Raw genomic sequence first — 23,371 nt, forward strand, 5'->3', positions numbered from 1 at the left:
ATCTCAGTCCTAAAAGGCTTCCCCTTTATCCTCAAACTGTGACCCCTCGTTCTGGACTTCCCCAACATTGGGAACAATCTTCCTGCATCTAGCCTGTCCAATCCCTTTAGGATTTTATACGTTTCAATAAGATCCCCCCTCAATCTTCTAAATTCCAACGAGTATAAGCCTAGTTGATCCAGTCTTTCATCATATGAAAGTCCTGCCATCCCAGGAATCAATCTGGTGAACCTTCTTTGTACTCCCTCTATGGCAAGGATTTCTTTCCTCAGATTAGGGGACCAAAACTGCACACAATACTCCAGGTGTGGTCTCACCAAGGCCTTGTACAACTGCAGTAGTACCTCCCTGCTCCTGTACTCAAATCCTCTTGCTATGAATGCCAGCATACCATTTGCCTTTTTCACAGCCTGCTGTACCTACATGCACACTTTCAATGACTGGTGTATAATGACACCCAGGTCTCATTGCACCTCCCCTTTTCCTAATCGGCCACCATTCAGATAATAAACTGTTTTCCTGTTTTTGCCACCAAAGTGGATAACCTCACATTTATCCACATTAAATTGCATCTGCCATGAATTTGCCCACTCACCTTTTAATTCCTTTATCTAAGTCATTAATATATATTGTAAACTACTGGGGTCCCAGCACTGAGCCTTGCGATACCCCACTTGTCACTGCCTGCCATTCTGAAAAGGTCCCGTTTATTCCCACTCTTTGCTTCCTGTCTGCCAACCAATTCTCTACCCACATCAATACCTTACCTCCAGTACCATGTGCTTTAAGTTTGCACACTAATCTCCTGTGTGGGACCTTGTCAAAAGCCTTTTGAAAATCCAAATATACCATATCCACTGGTTCTCCCCTATCCACTCTACCAGTTACATCCTCAAAAAACTCTATGAGATTCATCAGACATGATTTTCCTTTCACAAATCCATGCTGACTTTGTCCGATGATTTCACCACTTTCCAAATGTGCTGTTATCACATCTTTGATAACTGACTCTAGCAATTTCCCCACCACCGATATTAGGCTAACCGGTCTATAATTCCCCGGTTTCTCTCTCCCTCCTTTTTTAAAAAGTGGGGTTACATTAGCCACCCTCCAATCCTCAGGAACTAGTCCAGAATCTAAAGAGTTTTGAAAAATTATCACTAATCCATCCACTATTTCTTGGGCTACTTCCTTAAGCACTCTGGGATGCAAACCATCTGGCCCTGGGGATTTACCTGTCTTTAATCCCTTCAATTTACCTAACACCACTTCCCTACTAACATGTATTTCCCTCAGTTCCTCCATCTCACTGGACCCTCTGTCCTCTACTATTTCCGGAAGATTATTTATGTCCTCCTTAGCGAAGATAGAAATAAAGTAGTTATTCAATTGGTCTGCCATGTCCTTGCTCCCCATAATCAATTCACCTGTTTCTGTCTGTAGGGGACCTACATTTGTCTTAACCAATCTTTTTCTTTTCACATATCTATAAACGCTTTTACAGTCAGTTTTTATGTTCCCTGCCAGTTTTCTCTCATAATCTTTTTTTCCTTTCCTAATTAAGCCCTTTGCCCTCCACTGCTGGACTCTGAATTTCTCCCAGTCCTCAGGCGAACCACTTTTTCTGGCTAATTTGTATGCTTCTTCTTTGGAATTGATACTATCCCTAATTTCCCTTGTCAGCCACAGGTGCACTACCTTCCATAATTTATTCTTTTGCCAAACTGGGATGAATTGTTGTAGCTCATCCATGCCATCGCATATCCACCATCAACCCTTTAAGTGTCATTTGCCAGTCTATCTTAGCTAATTCATGTCTCATACCTTCAAAGTTACCCTTCTTTAAGTTCAGAACCTTTGTTTCTGAATTAACTGAGTCACTCTCCATCTTAATGAAGAATTCCACCATATTATGGTCACTCTTACCCAAGGGGCCTCTCAAGACAAGATTGCTAATTAACCCTTCCTCATTGCTCAATACCCAGTCTAGAATAGCCTGCTCTCTAGTTGGTTCCTCGACATGTTGGTTCAAAAAACCATCCCGCATACATTCTAAGAAATCCTCTTCCTCAGCACCCTTACCAATTTGATTCACTCAATCTATATGTAGATTGAAGTCACCCATTATAACTGCTGTTCCTTTATTGCACACATTTCTAATTTCCTGTTTAATACCATCCCCAACCTCACTACTACTGTTAGGTGGCCTGTACACAACTCCCAACAGTGTTTTCTGCCCTTGAGTGTTATGCAGCTCTACCCACATCGATCCCACATCCTCCTGGCTAATGTCCTTCCTTTCTATTGCGTTAATCTCCTCTGTAACCAGCAATGCTACCCCACCTCCTTTTCGTTCATGTCTATCCCTCCTGAATATTGAATATCCCTGAATGTTGAGCTCCCATCCCTGGTCACCCTGGAGCCATGTCTCTGTGATCCCAACTATATCATATTCATTAATAACAATCTGCACTTTTAATTCATCCACCTTGTTATGAATGCTCCTTGCAATGACACACAAGGCCTTCAGGCTCACTTTTACAACACTCTTTAGCCCTTATACAATTATGTTGAAAAGTGGCCCTTTTTGATTTTTGCCCTGGATTTGCCGGCCTGCCACTTTTACTTTTCACCTTACTACTTTTTGCTTCTACCCTCATTTTACACCCCTCTGTCTCTCTGCACTGGTTCCCATCCCCCTGTTGTGAAGTAACCTCCTCTCTCCTAGTCTCTTTAATTTGATTCCACCTCCCAACCATTCTAGTTTAAAGTCACCTCAGTAGCCCTCGCAAATCTCCCCGCCAGGATATTGGTCCCCCTAGGATTCAAGTGTAACCCGTCCTTTTTGTACAGGTCACACCTGTGCCAAAAGAGGTGCCAATGATCCAAAAACTTGAATCCCTGCCCCCTGCTCCAATCCCTCAGCCACACATTTATCCTCCACCTCATTGCATTCTTACTCTCACTGTCGCGTGGCACAGGCAATAATACCGAGATTATTACCTTTGCGGTCCTTTTTCTCAACTCCCTTCCTAACTCCCTATATTCTCCTTTCAGGACCTCTTCCCTTGTTCTACCTATGTCATTGGTACCTATATGTACCACGACATCTGGCTCCTCACCCTCCCACTTCAGGATATCTTGGACACGATCAGAAATATCCCGGACCCTGGCACCAGGGAGGCAAACTACCATCCGGGTCTCTGGACTGCGTCCACAGAATCGCCTATCTGACCCCCTTACTATCGAGTCCCCTATCACAACTGCCCTCCTCTTCCTTGCCCTACCCTTCTGAGCTACAGGGCCAGACTCTGTGCCGGAGGCACGGCCACTGTCGCTTCCCCCGGGTAAGCTGTCCCCCCCAACAGTACTCAAACAGGAGTACCTGTTGTTAAGGGGCACAGCCACCGGGGTACTCTCTATTACTTGACTCTGCCCCTTCCCCCTCCTAACCGTGACCTACTTGTCTGCCTCCCGTGGCCCTGGTGTGACCACCTGCCTGTCACTCCTCTCTATCAACTCCTCACTCTCCCTGACCAGACGAAGGTCATCGAGCTGCAGCTCCAGTTCCCTAACACGGTCCCTTAGGAGCTGCATCTCGGCGCACCTGGCGCAGATGTGGACGTCCAGTAGGCTTGGAGACTCCAGGGCCTCCCACATCCAGCACAGAGAACAACAAACTGCCCTCACACTCATACTACCTCTCTCCTCAAATAACAACAAAAAATGAATACCAAACTTTCCTCGCCTCGCCCGTCTCCGCCTAAGCCTGTTGAGCCAAAGCCCTTAAGGCTTCGCTCTGCTCCCGGCTCACTCCGCCGCCTGCAAACTATGCTACCCACTGTATAAGGCTCTGTTCCTTTTAAATCTTCCGCGCTTCACTGCCCGACGTCACACGCCTGCGCAGTCCCGCCTCTCTGAACGCCGATGGAAAAAAAACCCAAAAAATTCAAAAATGGCTTCCTCCGCACTCCCGCTCCGACTCTCAGACTTCCTTCTTCGAATTAGGAAACCATGCTGACTTAGGCCTATTTTACCATGTGCTTCCAAGTACCCCGAAACCTCATCCTTAACAATCCACTCCAATATCTTCTCAACTACTGAGTTAACTGGTCTATAATTTCCTTTATTCTGCCTTCCTTCATTCTTGAAAAGTAGAAGGACATTTTCAGTTCTCTAGTCCTCAGGAACCATTCCAGAATCTATTGATTCTTAAAAGATCATTACTAAGGCCTCCACCATCTCCAGTTACCTCTTTTAGAATGCTGGAGTCTCAACTGCCTTGTCCAGATGAGTTATCTATCTTCAGACTTATTGCCTTCCTCCAAGCATCTTCTCGCTTGTAATAGCAACAACACTCATTCTGCTTCCTGACACACTCAAACTTCTGGCATACTGTTAGTGTCTTCCACAGTTAAGACTGATGCAAAATTCATATTCAGTTCGTCCGCCATTTCCTTGTCCCCCAGTACAACTTCCCCGGTGCCAGCGGTTCAATATTTACTCTCGCCTCTCTTTTACTCTTTATATATTTGAAGAAACTTTTGGTATCATTTTTAATATTATTGGCTAGTTTACCTTCATATTTCATCTTTTTCCTCTTTATGGCTTTTCTTTGTTCACTACTGTGGTTTTTAAAATCTTCCCAACTCTCTAACTTCTCACTAATTTTTGCTCTATTATAAGTCCTCTCTTTTACTTTTATGTTGGCTTTGACTTCCCTTGTCAGCCATGGTTCTGTCATTTTGACTTTACAATACTCCTTCTTTGGGACATATCTATCCTATGCCTTACAAATTGATCCCAGATATGCCAGCCATTGCTGCTCTGCTGTCATTCCTGCTAGAACCCCCTGCCAATCAATTTTGGCCAGCTCCTCTCCATGCCTCTGTAATTCCCTTTACTCCACTGTAATACTAATACATTTGACTTTAGCTTCTCCCTCTCAAATTACAGGGTGAATTCTATCATATTATGATCACTGCCTCCAAAGGGTTCCTTTACCTTAAGCTCCTTCATCAAACCTGGCTCATTATGCAACACTCAACCCACCATAGCTGATCCCATAGTGGGCTCAACCACAGGCTGCTCGAAAAAGTCATCTCAAATGTATTCAATAAATTCTTTCTTGGGATGAAAATCAGCACCAACCTGATTTTCTCAATCTATCTGCATATTGAAACTCCCCATAACTATCTTAACATTTTGCTTTTTCACATGCATTTTCTATATCCTGCTGTAATTTGTAGCTCACATCTTGGTTACAGTTCAGATGCCTATATATCATTCCTATCATGGTCTTTTTACCCTTGCAGCTTCTTAACTTTACCTACAAGGATTCTACATCTTCCGATCCTGTGTCACCTCTAAGGATTTGATTTATTTTTTTTTTAAACCAATAGAGCCACACCACCCCCTCTGCCTGCCCTTTCAACACAATGGGTAGCCTTGGATATTAAGCTCCCATCTATAATCTTCTTTCAGCCATGACTCAGTGATGCCCACAATGTCATACATATCAATATCTAACTGCACAAGATTATCTACCTTATTGCATATAATGCATGCATTCAAATACAATAACCTCGGTCCTGTATTTATCACCCTTTTCAATTTTGTCCCTTTGTTACACTGCAACTCATCCCATTGACTAAAATTTTGCCCTATTTGCCTGTCCTTCCTGACAGCCTCACTGCACACCGCCTCTGCTTACATACCAACTGCCCTATTGTCAGCCCTATCACTCAGTTTCACATTCCCTTGACAAAAATGACTTTAAACCCTCCCCTACAGTTCTAGCAAGCATGTCCACATATATCTCATTGCTGGGTCACAATATGATCACTCTAATGTGCCTTTCCACTTATTTTTGTGTCATTGGAAGGGAAATGAGAGCACAAAAACAAACAAAACACTGGAAGCACAGGAAAGGCGAGGAGTAGAATATTTCATCTTGTGCCTCCTCTCCAGCATCAGAATCAGGTTTATTATCAGCGACATGCACTCAGTGGTCACTTTATTAGGTACATCTCTCCGTTTGCTTGGTAATGCAAATATCTAATCTGCCACTCACGTGGCAACAACTCAATGCATAAAAGCACGCAGGTATGGTCAAGAGGTTTAGTTGTTGCTGAAACCAAGCATCAGAATGTGAAAGATATGTGATCCAAGTAACTTTGACTGTGGAATGATTGTTGGTGCCAGACAGGGTGGTTTGAGTATCTCAGAAACTGCTGATCTCCTGCAGTTTTCACACACAACAGTTTCTAGAATTTATGGAGAATGGTGCGGGAAACAAATGAAATCCAGTGAGCGGCAGTTCTTTGGGCAAAAGCGCCTTGTTAATGAAAGAGGTCAGAGGAGAATGTCCAGGCTGGTTCAAGCTGGCATTAACTCAAATAATCTCCTGTTACAATGCTGTGCAGAAGAGCATCTCTGAATGCACAATATGTCGAACCTTGAAGGAGATGGGCTACAATAGGAGAAGACCACACCAGGCATCACTCCTGTACCTAATAAACTGGCCATTGAGTGTATGTTGTGAAATTTCTTGTTTCTCTAACAAGAAATTTTGCTTTCCAACAAGATTCTGGCAGACCTTTTACCTTAGCTCCACTCTCCTGCACTAAATTTCCCTCAGTTCCCTAAGTAACACAAACAATTCAATTGATCCACCTGAATGTACTCAGCTGGTGAGCTTCCACGGTTAACACACAAAATGCTGGAGGAACACAGCAGTATCTATGGAAAGGAATAAACAGTTGATGTTTCAGGCTGAGACCCTTCATTAGGTCAAGAAAAGAAGGGGGCAGATGACAGAATGAGATGGTGGGGATGGGGGCGGAGGGTGAGGAGTACAAGTTGGCAGGTGATAAGAAAGACCAGGTGAATCGGGAAGGTGGGTGGGCAAGGGAGGGGGGATGAATTGAGAAGCTGGGATGTGATAAATGAAAAAGATTAAAGGCTGAAGGAGGGATCTAATAGAGGGCAGAGGACCATGGAAGTAAGGGAAGTGGAGGGGACCAGAGGGAGGTGATGGGTAGGTCATGGGGAGAATAGAAGGGGTGGGTTCCATGGTTTCCTGGGTAGATGAATTTAAACTGTCATGAGTGGCTAACCTTATGAGTCTGTGACACATGGTTTTTGACAAGGTAGGATAAATGTTAACTCTATATTTACCCTAGAAAGCCCTGCAAGAGTTTTGCGTCCGGAAAAAAATCCTAAATCCAGCGCCAAGCATTTTGGATGAGGGGTGCTCAACCTGTACTGCGTTTCCCTTGTACTACTTCAATACTGATATGATTAAATGACCTGTATGGGTGACATGCAAAATTTTTCACTGTACTTTAGTTCGTGATAATAGGCCAATTTATCTCTGATGCAGTCTCAAACACTAAGTGAGGCAGGACTCTCCTGTACTAAAACTGCGTTGCAAAAGCAGCCATTGAACCACTTTCCTTCCTAACTGATTTCTGATACTACATGTTAACTTTCTGAAATCTTGCACAAGAACTAGATTCCTCTGACCACCAGAACCATCTATTCTTTCACCAATAAAAAACACTCCTCTTCAATGTGTTTTAAACTCCAAGGTGGATAGTATTCCATCTGCCCCGTCCAATCACTCAATCTTCCTATATCCCCCCAAACCTCCTGGCATCCCCCTCATCGTGCAGTGCAGCGAAATCCTGCCAAATTCAATCCCTGTACCTTTCTGGTAGAAGCCTCATGCCTGCTGTGCAAAGGATGTACAATGGTGTTTCTTTGTGCTTCGTGACAGGGACGTAGTCGGCTGCGTAGCGCAGAAGAGGACGGAGATAATCTATAGCCTTACTAGGGGAGGAGGCCAGCGTCGAGATACCTGGAAAGCAATTAGATAGATAGCGGTCAAATATTTTCAGATGACAACACATAATTACTTCTAACTATTAGGTTTATTGTCACTGATACAAGTCATGAAATTTCTATTGTGGCAGTACAGTGTAATACATTAAAAAATTCTGTTATAATAAATATTAAAAGATAAATAATGCAAAATTAGAGCAAAACAGTGAGGTAGAGTTCACAGGCTCATAAGTATTCAGAAATCTGATGGTGCAGGGGAAGAAGCTGCACCGAAAACATTTAAGTGTGGGTCTTTAGGCTCCTGTTCCTCCTTCCTGATGGTAGTAACGAGAAGGGGGCACGTCCTAGATAGTGGAGGTTCTTAGTGATGGATGCGCCTTCTTGAGGCATTGCCTTTTGAAGATGTCCATGGTGGTGGGGAGGTTAGAATCCAATGATGGAGCTGGATGAGTTTAAAATCCTCTGCAGTTTTATCTGATCTTGTGCATTGGCACCTCCATACAAGACAGTAATGCAACCAGTCAGAACGCTCTCCACGATATATCTGTAGAAATTTGCCAGTGTATTTCCTCAAACTCCTAATGAAATAGAGTCACTGGTGTGCCTTCTTCATAACTCCATCAATACAACAGGCCCAGGGTAGATCTTCAGAGATGTTTAATACTGCTTCATGTTCATTAGGCTTAACATGCATCTGGCTGTTGGTATCCCTCTACAGATGGTGTCATACCTGCTGAGGTTGTTCAGCAGTTTGTTTTATGACTGCATTAAAACTGTATGAATGTTAAGGTGCAATACAGATTCAAAACCAGAGGGTGGCAGCAGAGTTCTACAAAAAGGTTATTAATTACAAGTTAAACAGGATTCAACATTTTCTAATTTCCTGCACACAAGTGTAAAGGAGAATAAAATAATTGTTACAGCACAAAAAAGCACAGGAGAAAGAACACAATAATAATGATAAAAAACACAATAAAATGTATGTCCATAAAGTAGCGTTGACAGGAACTAGCAAAGTAGTGGTGGTTACGGGTGCGGAGGGGTGGGTTAGTGGGTGGAAGTGTTGACCAGCCTCACTGCTTGGGGAAAGTAGCTGTTTTCAAGTCTGGTGATCCTGTCGTAGATGCTACGTCACCTCCACCTTGATGGGAATGGGTCAAACAGTCCATGAGCAAGGTGTTGGGATCCTTCATGATGTTACTGGCCTTTTCTGGCACCTTTCTGTATATATGTCCTTACTGGTGGATAGGCTGGTGCTGGCGATGTGTTGGGTAGTTTTCGGCTAGCCTTCCTGTCTGCCACAGTGCAGTTTCCATAACATACAGCAATGCAGCTTGTTAGGATGCCCTCTACTGCACATCTGTAGAATGATGTGAGTAAGGATGTGCATAGCCCAGCTTTCTTCAGCTCCCTAACAAAGTAAAGGCATTTACTGGAAGAGAATGCAGTTGAATTCAACTTGCTGTAACTGATCTGTTCCTTTGTAGAGTCTTGGAGTTGTTTTGATGATTTGATGTACGTGTGAGAAATAAAGCTGATGTTTTTCTTTGTATTCTATATTCAGAATCAGGTTTATTATCACTGGTGTGTGTTGTGAAATTAGCACAGCAGTACAATACTATACAATATGATAATATAGAAAAATAAGTAAATAAGTATATCAATTACATTAAGTATTGACTAAATAAGTATATGTATATTAAATGGTTAGATCAAAAATAGTGCAAAACATAAATAATATAAAATATAAAAAAGTAGGGTAGTGTCCAAGGGTTCAGTGTCCATTTAGGGATCACATGGCAGAGGGGAAGAAGCTGTCCTGAATCGCTGAGTGTGTGCCTTGAGGTTTCTGTACTTCCTTCCTGATAGTTGCAATGATAAGAGGGCATGTCCTGGGTGAGGGTCATTAATAATGGATACCACCTTTCTGAGGCACCACTCCTTTAAGATGTCCTGGATACTACGGAGGCTAGTACCCATGATGGAGCTGACTAATTTGACAACTTTCTGTAGCTTCTTTTGGTCCTGTGCAGTAGCACCCCCCTCCATACCAGAGAGTTCAAGTTTATTATCATTCAACCGTACACATGTATACAGTCAAATGAAACAACGTTTCTCTAAACTAAAGTGCACAACACAGCATTTATACTGTAACTCACAAAGTAATATTGCCACAAATAAATTAATTGCATTAGGACACAAGCTAAAAAGTAAGGAGTATAACACTACTGGCACTTCAAACATGTTGAGACTCGGGTGATGTCAGGGAGTTTAGTAATCTCACGACCTGGGGGAAGTTGAATGAGCTCAGTGAGGCACTATCCATGTACTTTCTGAATCAATCGATTGTGGGTTCAAATCCTACTCCAGAGACTGTGCAACAGTTTGTTTTGGAGACAGAGACGGGAATTAGGGGCCAGGACGTTTAGGGACAGGGATGAGGGTGAGTTCGAAGTCCAGAGGCATGGATGTATTCTAAACGGACAGATGCAGATGGATATTGGGAACAGGGGTCGGTGTGCACAGGATGCACAAAGACTAGTGACCCCCTAGGTAGGTGACTACGGAGTTTGAGGCCTAGAGATTGGAGTTCCATCATTGAAAACTCCTAGGGATGATACACATGAGATCAAAGCCTAAACGACGATCAGAAGTCTGGAAGAACAAAGACCCGGGTCTGCAAGCCCACTGAGTAAGTTGGAGGCCCGATGTCTGAGAATTTGCGAGTCCACTAGCAGCCCGTCCTGGGTTGGGAGGTGTATGTGCGAGTGTTTTTGTTGTTGTTGCTGCTGCTTGTGTTGTTCTATTGAACATTCTGGGCACGCTATATTGGCAAAATGTCTAGCAACACTGCAGGCCACACTCAGCACATCCTGAGGATGTGTGATTGTTGACACAAACGATGCATTTCACTGTATGTTTCAATATATGTGATACATTAATCAGAGTCTGAAATAAGAAAGGAAGATGCACTTGTACATCACCTCTTTTAGACCTTAATCACTTCATGACATCAGAAGGAACTGAGACATTATGTTGTGGTTGTGTAGGTGAAGCTGCACTTGGAGTACTGCACAGTTTTGATCACTCAGTTATAGGAAAGGTGTGATTAAACTGCGAAGAGTGTAGAGGAGATTAATGAGGATGCTGCCAGGACTAGGGGGCCTGATTTATAGGGAGAGGTTGGCTAGGCTAGGCGTTTATTCCTAATATGTAGAAGAATGAGAGCGAATCAAAATCATTGGCATATGTTGTGCAATATGCTATTTTGTGGTAGCAGTATGATGCAATGCATATTTTTAAAAACTATAAATGACAATAAAAATAGATATATTAAATTAGTAGTGCAAAAAGATAGCAAACAAGAAAAGTAGTGAGCTAGTTTTGATGGGTTCATTGTCCATTCAGAAAAGTTACAGTATCATTTAAGCTGCACTTGGATAGGTGCATAGAGGGCCCAGTAGAGGTATAGGGGTGAATGCAGGAGGGGAAGAAGCTGCTCCTAAAATGTTGAGTGTATATCTGCTCCTGTACCACCTCCTTGATGGTGACAATGAGAAGGGGGCATGTCCAGAGTGATGGAGGCCTCTAATGACGGGTGCTGTATTTTTGAGGCATTGCCTTTTGAAGATGTCATCAATGCTAGGAGACTAGTGCACATGAAGGAGCTGGCTGAGTTTACAATCTTACCCAGCTTTTTCCAATCCTGTGCCATGGCCCCTCCATACCAGACAGAGATGCAACCAGTTAGAATGCTCTCCACAGTGTATCCGTAGAAATTTGTGAGAGTCTTCAGTGACATACCAAGTCTCTTCAAATTCCTAATAAAATACAGCACTATTGTGCCTTCCTTGTAGCTGCATCAATATGTTGGGCTCAGGATAGATCTCCAGAGATGTGGACACCCAGGAACTTGACACTGCTCACCTTTTCTACTGCTAATCCCTCAATGAGGACTGGTGCGTCTTCCCTCGCCTTCCCCCTTCTGAAGCCCACAATCAATTCCTTCGTCTTACTGACCCTGAGTGCAAGGTTGCTGCTGTAATACCTCCAGCACACCTCCTCGTCACATCTGGAACTCTTCCAATAGTGTCGTCAGCAAATTTATAGATGGTGTTTGAGCTGTGTCTAGCCACACAGTCATGAGTGCAGAGAGAGTAGAACAGGGTCCTAAGCATGCATCCTTGTGTCAGTGTGTCAGTGCTGATTGTCAGCAAGATTTTATTTCTGACCCACATGAGTTGTGATCTCCTGGTGAAGGGAGTCAAGGATCTGCTTGGAGAGGGAGGTACAGAAGCCCAGGTTTTGGAACTCGTTGATTAGTACTTAAGGTATGATTGTGCTAACAGCAGCCTGACTTATTGCTATGACCCCAGTATCCAAGGCCAAGTGGAGAGCCAGTCTCCCAGCCTAAAGCGGCTCTCAAGTTCCTCAAACCAGCTTGGCACCCAGAACGATCCAACCTTGCCCCTAGACCAGTTGTACGGGCACCAAACCTCCTCTAACTGGGCCTTGACTTCTCTTTTTGGCTCTTGGGACTGCTGTATAGGTATCAGAACTCCATCTGCAAGGATTCTGCAACACACCACCTTGGTACATCCCCCGAACTCACCACTCTAACACTCACCCCTTCACTGTTTGGGGCGACAATTTAACACCATTTACTTCAGAAAGGGTGTTCTTAGTGATGTTTTTAGTCTGATTTCTTAGCTTTTGACTACCAGAAGCTGTCGCACATGTTTGGTAGCGCAATCTTACTGGAAGTTCTGACAAATAAAGCTAATCTTCTAATTTCTTTTTCAACTTGAGCTGAGCCACAACTGGATTACTGGGACAGAAAATCCTTTGGCTGAAACGGCAAAACAAGGACCTACTTGCCTGCTCCAGGATAACATACACACTGATAAAGTGGAAATTAATTCAACTTGGTCCTTCACAAAATGTCATGACCATCTGGAAGTACCTCACCCAATTAGACTATTGAGTGCAGGGTCAATTAGAGCTTTCAAAACCATGGCAGATCTTAATGATTGAAGTACAAAGTATGCAGAACAAGGTTAAGTGGAGTCAATGTAAAGATCAGTCTTCATCTACTTAGAACAGGGAATCTAGTGCAAAGGGGTATATGGTTTGTGAAGAGATCATGGGGTTCAAAGTTTACTATTCACTGACACAGGTGGAAGCAAAGGTAAAGGACGCACATGATCCCACAGTTTGGGACACAGAATATAAAAGTTGAGAGATTATGTTGCAACCTTTAAAAAAAAATAGTTACACTACCCTTGGAGTATTGTGTGTAGCCCTCATCATCATACTAGACAGAGGGTATGCTTGCCTTGAGGGAGCACAGAAGAGATCCATCAGGGTACAACCTGGTTTGCAGGACTTTAAGTTATGGTGGCGGGGGCGAGGTGGGGGTGAAGATTGAATTGGCTGGGCTGGGCTTGTTTTCCCTGGAGCTGTCTGAGGTATAAAATATTACGAGAGACAGACAGGGTAGATGGTCAAAATGCTTTTCATATCGTAATGTTAACAAAAATAAGAAAGCAAAGGCTTAGGGGGAAGAGGGAAGCATTTTAATAGGGGATCTGGAGGGGGATGTTTTTCAATACATAGAGTGGTTGCCATCTGGAAATCACTGCCAGAAGAGATCGTAGAGTCAGGTACCATTAGTATGTTTAAGAGGCTTTTAGTCAGGCACTTGAATACACAAGGCCTGGATACAATTTTAATGCAGGCAAATGGGATGCTAGTCAGGGCATGAAGGAATACGGGGAGAAAGCAGGACATTGGAGCTGAGAGGGAAAATGGATCAGACATGATGAAATGGTAAAGCAGACTTGACAGACCAAATGGTCTAATTCTGCTCTTGCTTCTGTATCTTATGACCTTATGGATGAGTCACAAGATTGGTGTAGACTTGATGGGCTGAAGCATGCTACATGACCCTATAACTATAGTACTAATTGAAAATTATCAGGACATACTTACTGGTGTCTCAAGCAACAATCTTCCCTCACTGAGTATCAGGAGACTTAACCCACAGAATGAGCTGGGCAAATGTATATCAATGGCTTGGTTAGGGTGGTAGAGTGGCACAGCTACTCAAAATGCTGCCTCCTGGCTCCAGAGACCATTGTTCATCATGATCTCTAGCCCTGTCCCTGTGAGTTACTCTAGCTCCCCTGGTTTCATTCTACATCGGAAGGTTGTGCAGATTGGTAGGCTAATTCGCTATTGTAGTTTGCTCCTAATGTGTTGGTGAGTGGTATAATCAGCGGGGTGGGGGACAGGGTGAGTTAATAGGACAGTAGATTAGTGAAGAGTTGTGTAAGCATGTACTTGATGTTGCTGCAGGTTTAATGGGCCGAAAGGCCCATTTCTGTTCTGCGTAGCACTATGACAATGTATTTTCAGCCATACTGCATATGACAACTGTAAACATCAAGTATACCTTAATGTCACACTGCTGAAATGAGTCATTAACATCTCCTCTTTTCAGAAACGAAAGCTCACACTTTCATCATTTTCTATTTCATATCAATTCTGACTGTGGACATTTGCTTTCTATTTATCTATATTGGGTGAAACCCTATACCTTATGGTCTTATGGAATTAAAAGTAATTCACTGAAGAGGAAACATGTTCCTGACATTCTGTTAATGATGAGCTGTGAAGTAAATTGAAGACTCAAGTATCTTTGCTTCTGTGTGAGCTAAGCAAAACTTCAAGGCCTGTATTTATATTACACAAACTCTCAAATGTGCCACAGAAACTTTGAACAAAGCTCAGCTAAGCTGTTTAAATATAGCAATATTCCCAAAACAGCTCTAAGACTCAAACAACAGAAGCTTTCCCCACATAGTTTATCACCAAAAGATTGCAATTTAACAAAGCATTCCCAAACATTTAATTGAAGTTTACAATCTTAGACTTAGTGGCACAGTTGATACCTTTTCTCAGGACTACCAATAATAACAATCCATTTGCAATCTCTCTATTGCTTGAGGTGATGACCAGAACTACATTCGAGGTGTGGTCTAGGCACAGAGCGTACAATTTGGTTATGATCTGGAGGTATTCCACAGCACTGGCTGTGTAGTTTAATGCTAGGTATGTAGAGCTCTGATGTGCTATGGATGGACACTATGAGTGGAGCTCCTAAGGCAGTTGGATAACATGTCACGTCACCTCCCGGCAGCTCCTACAGCCAAGTTGATGCCAAATGTACTGCTTCGCACTCTTTCGGACCACATCCACGAGGCCAAGAGGGGGATCTTGATGTCTGGGCAGCCCAGGATCTCCATATTCATCGCCCAGGTCTGTGCCCCAGAAAACCGGGCGCACCCATTGTCTACTTAGATGGAGCCACTGTTAGGTCATTAGGACACTATGACATAAACCCACTACTAAACACTAGTCTCAGTTTCCAAGTGCAGCAGCTTACACTTGTGAATATGCATTTGTAATTTTTTAGTATATTTTAACATTTGCCTAGCTCATTCTGTGGGTTAAGTCTCCTGATACTCAGTGAGGGAAGATTGTTGCTTGAGACACCAGTAAGTATGTCCTGATAATTTTCAATTAGTACTATAGGGCTTTTAACATTCATCTGAATAACCAAAATTAACAGCTGAGTACTTCTGCTTAACATAGCAACAATCCTGCTACTCCACCCTCAATATTGGAGCTCTCATTCATTGCTGTACTCGGCTGTCAGCAGTGATCTTGCGCTCAAGTCTTTGGAGTGGGATTTGAACACACAACCCTTTGACTCAGAAGCTACATGGACTGTACCTGACCAGCACGTGGAATGTAAAAAAAGATTAGCTTTATTTGACACAAGCATTGCCATGCTTCCGATGCCAATGTAGCACGCCCACAATTTACTAACCCATTCACCTATCATCTTCTAGCTAGTCCTCCTTCCCCTCCCCCACCTTTTTATTCTGGCAACTTCCCCCTTCCTTTCCAGTCACGAAGGAGGATCTTGGTCTGAAGTGTCGACTGCTTATTCATTTCCATAGATGCTGCCTGATCTGTTGAGTTTTTGTGTGTATAGCTCTGGATTTCCAGCATATGCAGAATCATTTGTGTTTATAACTTACTAATTTGTACATCATTGGAATGTGGGAAGAAACGGGAGAGGACAGGAGATTGGGGTCAATAGGGAAATAAATCAGCCATGATGAAATGGCGGAGCAGACTTGATAGGCTGAATGTCTAAATTCTGCTCCCATGTCTTACGGTTTTCAGACTCTCGAAGGAAACCCATGTGGTCATGGGAAGAATGTACAAACTCATTACAAACAACTGTGGAGATTGAAATCCAATGGATGATCGCTGGCACTGTAATCGCATTATGATCGTCGCTATGCCACCACGTCAGCCCTCCGTACAAGGTTTACCGAAAAGAGGGGAACACTTCACCATGCTGAATAACAATGTGACATACATACTACACTCACAAACCAGGAACTCTGCAGATCTTTCTAGCCCAGCAATTACCTGGTTTGATTTTCTTAACCACCGGCTTCCTGTTCTTGTCTTTCATCTGCCTGATATTGAGGAGATCGTGAGGGTTCCCATTGTGCCGTGGCCAAAAGTATACAAACACTCTGGACCCACTACTTCCACAGTCTATCACCACACCGTAGTTTAGTTCAGCATCATTGATATCAGTGGGTTCCATGTCTTCAATTCTGGCCATGAACCTGTGTGAGGGATTCAATGGAAGGATATTAATTAGCCCAAATACAATGGAGTCCAGTTAATTGAGACACATCAGGACCAGTACTTTTTAGCTCAATTAAGCGGCTGCCCAAATTAGCTGGCTTCATGGAAATAGTTGAAAGGTATAGAAAAGACAAACTACTGTTAAACTGAGTAACAAATTATGTAATTAAATGAAATACACAAACTAGAACACTAATACTATTACAGTACTGTAAAACTGTATTAGTTCCTAATAATTATCAACGGAGAAATTCATCTGGAGTACGCTGCTGTGTTCTTCTGATTGACTGTAAATGAACAAAAGCAACACAGACATCTAGTACAGATAATGGACTGCCTTTGTAAAATGCTTTTAAGATGAATGCACCCATCAACTCATCATTTTCACTGTAACATTCACAATGATGATCAATACATTCAAATTCTCCATAGTTCCTAACTTGAAGCAGTGAAATTGTTTCATTTTCACTCCCAGCCATTTTTGGCATCTCTAAGCCTGAATGCTTGAAACTGCAGTGAGCAAACAGTTCTAAGTTGTCTTACCGCTTATTTCTCGCCAACTATCAGTGACTAAAATCACTGCTTTTTGAACACAAACAGACACAACTAATGCAAGTTGAAAACTGTTCACTCTGAGCACAGTGTTGTGTCTAACGACCACACGTGTGCACACTATTCAGAAAGAGTCTCTTGCCCCAATTAAGCAGCATAGTCTCCCAAATAAACGAAGGAAATTCTTACCTATTTTCTTGATTAGTTTTTGTTATTTAAGAATTGTTCCAAATAAGTAGCTGTCCCAATTAACCGATGGCCCAGTTAACTGGAATCTACTGTAATTCCATAAAAAGCAGAACACTGTCTGTACACACTCATATGATGCTGATTGCCATTTAAATTAATAGATAAACAATTGATACAAACTCTCCAATGAAATAATCAGAATAACAAAGTTAACAGTATCAGTCTTAGCAAGAATATAAAAAAAATTATTTTTATTCTCTGATTCTTGGGAAGGCTGTCCAAAGGAGGCATTGGATTAGAATTTGCTTGAAATATGAGCAATTAGACCATATAGCTATAAGACAAGAGCAGAACTAGGATATTCTTACACACGAGGAATTCTGCAGATGCTGAAATTTCAAGCAACACACATCAAAGTTGCTGGTGAACGCAGCAGGCCAGGCAGCATCTCCAGGAAGAGGTACAGTCGACATTTCAGGTTTCAGTCCTGACGAAGGGTCTCGGCCCAAAACGTCGACTGTACCTCTTCCTAGGGATGCTGCCTAGCCTGCTGTGTTCACCAGCGACTTTGATGTGTGTTACTAGGACATTCTATCAAGTTTGTTCTGTCATTCAATCCTGGTTGATATTCTTTCCCCCCATTCTCCCACCTTCTCCCTTTAACACCCTTAATAATCAAGAACTTATCACTGCCTGCTTCATATATACCCAATGCTTTGGCCTCCACAGCAGTCTGTGGCAATGAATTCCAGATTCACCACCCTCAGCTGGTCAGGCAGCATCTATGAAGAGGAAGAAGCAGTCGATATTTCAGACCAAAACCCTTCATCAAAAGTAGAGAGGAAGGGGGTAAGAAGCCAGAATGTGAAGGTGAGAGGAGGGGCAGGAGTACAAGGTGGCAAATGATAGGTGAGACCAGGTGAGGGAGAAGTTAAAGTTGAGTGAAGCAATTGTCACCCAGGGCAGGCAGTTATTTGACACAGAACATTAACTGTTTCTCCTTCAAAAGATGCTGATTGACTGGCTGAGTTTTCCCCTCAAGTTTTGTGTTTTTATTATAGATTTCCAGCATCTAAAGTAGTTTTCTTTGAATTTCAGATATTTTTATGATTTCTGGTGTGGCTAAGTGGGGAGCAGTCCCTAGTCTGTGAGAAGGGGACAAGCACAATGGGGTCTTTCAGCAGGGCAAGGAAGTGTTGTACTCTACGAGCAAGCTAATGGACAAGGCATTAAACTGAGTTTGGTCTCATTAATTTGGGCAGGTTATTACCAGCATCCAAGCCATTAACTATCCTTCAGTCAACAAGGGAACTGTCAAGAAGATTGCAGTGTCTCCCTCCTCCACCTAGTTGTGACATTTATCAGGAGCACTGCAAATGAAGGGCCCAAAATATTGCTGAGGATGCTTAACACCCATTCTACAATCTCTTTGACCCACTACTGTCAGGAAGGAGATATAGGAGCATCAAGACTAGGAGTGCCAGATTAGGTAACAGCTTCTTCCCTCAGGTTGTGAGACTAATGAGTACCCTGCCAACACTGAGCTCTCACATCTGTCAGGGTGCAGAAGTGAGTGCAGTTGCTGTTACAAGAGAGAAGGTGCTTGGGAAGATGAAAAGGTCTGAAGGTAGATAAGTCACCTTGACTAGATGGACTACACAGTAGTCATGTAGTCCATCTCGTACTCTCAGTCCCTTCACACCACGGAAACCGGCATAAGCACTGGCCTGATGAGCCTATACGGCTCGGGACAGACTTTAACTTTAACTAGCCTAACCTCAGTGGTTGGAAAGATTTTAGAAGTCAATTGTTAAGCATGTGGTTTCAGGGTACTTTGAGGCACATGATAAAATAGGCCAAAGTCAACAAGGACTTCTGTAGGGGAAATCCTTGCCTGACAAAACTGTTGGAATCCTTTGAGAAAATAACATGCAGGAGAAAAAGGAGAATCAGTGGATATTGTGTATTTGGATTTTCAGAAGGCCTTTAACAAGGTGCCACAGAAGAGGCTGCTAAACAAAATAAGAGCCCAGGGTATTACAGGAATTAAACTAGCATGGATAGAGCATTGGCTAATTGGCAGAAGGAAAAGAGTGGGAATAAAAGGAGCCTTTCTAAATGGCTGTAGGTGACTACTGGTGTTCGACAGGAGTTGGTGTTAGGACTGCTTCTTTTCGCATTGATTTGGATGCCGGAATAGATGGATTTGTGGCCAAATTTGTGGACGATACAAAGATAGCCGGAGGAGCAGGTAGTGTTGAGAAAGCAGAAAGGCTACAGAAGGACTTGGATTAAGAGAATAAGTGGCAAATAGCATACAGAGTCTGGAAGTGTATGATCATGCACTTTGGTAGAAGGAATAAAAGTGTAGACTATTTTCTAAATAGGGAGAAAATTTTAAATCTGAGGTGCAAAGAGTCTTGGGAGTCCTCATGCAAGATTCCCTAAAGGTTAACTTACAGTTTAAGTCAGTGGCGAGGAAGGTAAATGTAATGTTAGTATTTATTTCGAGAGAACTAGAATATAAAGACAAGGATGTAATGTGGAGGCTTTATAAGGCATTAGCGAGGCTTCACTTGGAATATTGAGAGTAGTTTTGGGCCCCTTATCTAAGAAAGGATGACCTGACATTGAAGAGGGTGCAAAGGAGGTTCACAAGAAGGAATTTGGGATTGAAAGGCTTATCACATGAGGTGCATTTGACTGGTACGAACCTGTACTTGCTGAAATTTGGAAGAATGAAGTGTGTGTGTGTGTGTGTGTGTGTGTGTGTGTTGGTATCTCATTGACACCTATCAAATGTTGAAAGACCTACAGAGAGTAGCTGTGGGAAAGATGTGTCCTGTAGTGAGGGAATTTAGGACCAAACAGGACCTCAGAATAGAGGGACATCCATTTAGAATGGAGATGAGGAGGTACTTCTACAGATGAGGGTGATGAATCTGTGTAATTCATTGCCACAGGTGGCTGCAGATGCCTGGTCACTGAATGTACTTAAGGTTGAGGTTGAGAGTTTCTTGATTAGTCAGTGTGTGAAAGGTTACAGGGAGAAGATAGGAGAATGGGGTTGAGAGGGAAATGGATCAGTCCTGATGAAATAGCAGAGCAGACTTGATGGGCCAAATGGCCTAATTCTGTTCCAATGTATTATGGTCTTGTCACTAGGACAATGAGCTGTTTACCATTTACCTGTGCAATGTACTACATGCTTTCTTCAATTCTATTTTTTTTTACTTATTTATGGTAATACTTTGTTTTATTCACTGTGATATGGGTTTTGTGGGTGCACCGTGGTCCAGAGGAATGTTGTTTCATTTGGTTGCACTGTAAGTACAGTCAGAAGGCAATAAACTTGAACTTGACAAGTGTGCTTTAAATTTCTGTGATTCAGTGATCACTAACATTGATCACCAGGCCACTAACACACTGCTGGCTGTGGGAGTTCTCTGTGTGCATTGGCTCCTGTCATCCTTGCATTACAATAATGAACAGACGGACATTCTTCCTTGACTACAGCACATTTTGGCGTATCCTGAAAAGATGTGCAAGGCACTGAGTCTTTCTTTTCCATCCTTGATAGAGCAAGCATAAAATTTAAGACCAAGCAGCAGGCTTTTTTTTCCCTCAGCTGTGCCCAAGGGAACTAGTACATAACAAGGATTATATCTTTGCTTCTGACAATGGAAACAGAGTTAAACATTTTTGATTGTTGTAACTTACTTTTGTCTAAGTGGTTCTAAACTCTCAGGATGACAACAGACTTTCTTTCTTGCATTATTTCCTCATAGATAAAACACACTGCATATTCTTGAACAAAATTATCAGTAGGTTTATTGACAACATCAAAGCATCAGAAATCAGGCAGTGAGGGAAGAGAGGACTTGCACAGGTCAGCAAGTGTGTATTAAAAAGCAGACCTTCACAGGAGTTTCAGTGTTTGAACAGCGGCCAATCCGAGATGTGGATTCATTAACAAGGGTAAATAAAAACAAGGCAGGAGAAAGGGGAGTGGCAATTGTTGGACTGAACAGTTTGAGAAGGATTTGAGCCCTTAGCTCTTTGAGGCTTCAGTGAGAAGCTTGAGTGAGAGAAGGCAAAAAGTTGTAGGTAGATCTGTTTTAGTTTATTGTTTCCTCCTTTATAATTGCTCCACTAAAACAGTTGGGATGCCGGCCAGAATAGTGGGATGCTCCTCGTGTAGAGTGTGGGAAGGCAGAGAGACCTCTAGTGCCTCTGATGACTTCACCTGCAAGTGCATACAGCTGCCACTTCTAAAACTCCATGTTAAGGAGTTGGGAGTTGGAACTGGATGAATTCTGGATCATTCAGGAGGCTGAGCAGCGTGACAGACAGGACATATAGAGAGGTAGTTACAGGACAAAAAATAAACGGGGTGTCAGGAGAATGAAAGGGGTTAAAAGCCAGGGCAGGGTACCCTTGCATTCATCCCCCTTAATAACTGTATACCATTTTGGATACTATTGTTGGGGGGTGTGGGGAATGATGTAGCAAAGGAAAGCCACAGTGGTCAGTTCTCTGGCTCTGAGTCCAGCTATGTGGCTCAGAAAAGAAGGGGGGAAAAAGAGGTGATAGGGATTCATTAGTTAGGGGGACAAAAAGGAGGTTCTGTGGAGAAGAATGAGATTCCACGATGGGAGTGTTGCCTCTTGGATGCCAGGGTCCAGGGTATCTCAGATCTAATCCTCAGCATTCTTAAGTTGGAAGGTGAGCAGTCAGAGGTCATGGTGCATATAGTACCAACGGTATAGGTAGGAAGAGAAACGAGGTTCTGCAAAATGAGTTCATCGAGTTAGGTGCTAAGTTAAAGAATAGGACCTCCAGGACTGTGATCTCAGGATTGCAACCTGTGCCACGTGCTGGCGAGGAAGAAGTAGGAAGATCACACAGTTTAATGTGGCTAAGGAGTGGTGTAGGAGTGAGGGCTTCAGATGTTTGGATCACTGGGCTCTCTTTCAGGGAAGGTGAGACCTGTATAGAAGAGACAGATTGCACCCAAACTGGAGGGGGGGGGGGTCAGCAAATATCCTAGAGGGAAGGTTTACTGGTACTGCATAGTGGGGGGGTTAAACTAGAGTTGCAAGTGCATGGGAACCTAAGTGCCAGAACAGACTGATAGTGAATGGTTGTGGAGACATGTTAAGACCTCAGACAAATTCAGGAATCAAAAGATTGAGCATGAAACATAGAAAACCTACAGCACACTACAGGCCCTTCAGCCCACAAAGCTGTGCCGAGCATGTACTGACTTTAGAAATTACCTAGGGTTACCCATAACCCTCTATTTTTCTAAGCTCCGTGTACCTATCCAGGAGTCTCTGAAAAGACCCTCTCCATATCCGCCTCCATCACTGTCACTGGCAGCCTATTCCACGCACTCACCACTCTCTGCGTAAAAAACTTACCCCTGACATCTCCTCTGTACCTACTTCCAAGCACCTTAAAACTGGGCCCCCTTGTGCTAGCCATTTCAGCCCTGGGGAAAAAGCCTCTGACTATCCACACGATCAATGCCTCTCATTATCTTGTACACCTCAATCAGGTCACCTCTCATCCTCCGCCGCTCCAAGGAGAAAAGGCCAAGTTCATTCAACTTATTCTCATAAGGCATGCTCCTCAATCCAGGCAACATTCTTGTAAATCTCCTCTACACCCTTTCTATAGTTTCCACATCCTTCCTGTAGTGAAGTGACCAGAACCGAGCACAGTACTCCAAGTGGGGTCTGACCAGGGTCCTATATAGCTGTAACATTACTTCTCAGCTCTTGAACTTAATCCCATGGTTAATGAAGCCCAATGCACCGTATGCCTTCTTAACCACACAGACAACCTGTGCAGCAGCTTTAAGTGTCCTATGGACTCGGACCCCAAGATCCCTCTGATCCTCCACACTGCCAAGAGTCTTACAATTAATACTATATTCTGCCATCATATTTGACCTACTGAAATGAACCACCTCACACTTAGCTGGGTTGAAGTCCATCTGCAACTTGTCAGCCCAGTTTTTCATCCTATCAATGTCCCACTGTAA

The 23,371-nt window shown here is 43.1% G+C and overlaps 1 protein-coding gene across 3 annotated transcripts in view; it reads right to left on the reverse strand.

Moving 5' to 3' along the window:
* Window positions 1-23,371, reverse strand: part of LOC140185576 (ectonucleoside triphosphate diphosphohydrolase 4-like) — a 102,330-nt gene that overhangs the window by 41,898 nt on the left and 37,061 nt on the right. For all 3 annotated transcript variants that reach the window (XM_072238932.1, XM_072238931.1, XM_072238930.1), the window contains 2 exons: window positions 16,354-16,559; window positions 7,711-7,861 (listed from right to left, as the gene is read on the reverse strand). In XM_072238932.1, the coding sequence (XP_072095033.1) occupies window positions 7,711-7,861; window positions 16,354-16,555 (353 nt within the window). In that variant the 5' untranslated portion in view covers window positions 16,556-16,559. The remainder of the gene's footprint in view (window positions 1-7,710; window positions 7,862-16,353; window positions 16,560-23,371) is intronic.

The sequence above is a fragment of the Mobula birostris genome, chromosome 21, assembly GCF_030028105.1.
Source record: "Mobula birostris isolate sMobBir1 chromosome 21, sMobBir1.hap1, whole genome shotgun sequence".
Classification (NCBI taxonomy): domain Eukaryota; kingdom Metazoa; phylum Chordata; class Chondrichthyes; order Myliobatiformes; family Myliobatidae; genus Mobula; species Mobula birostris.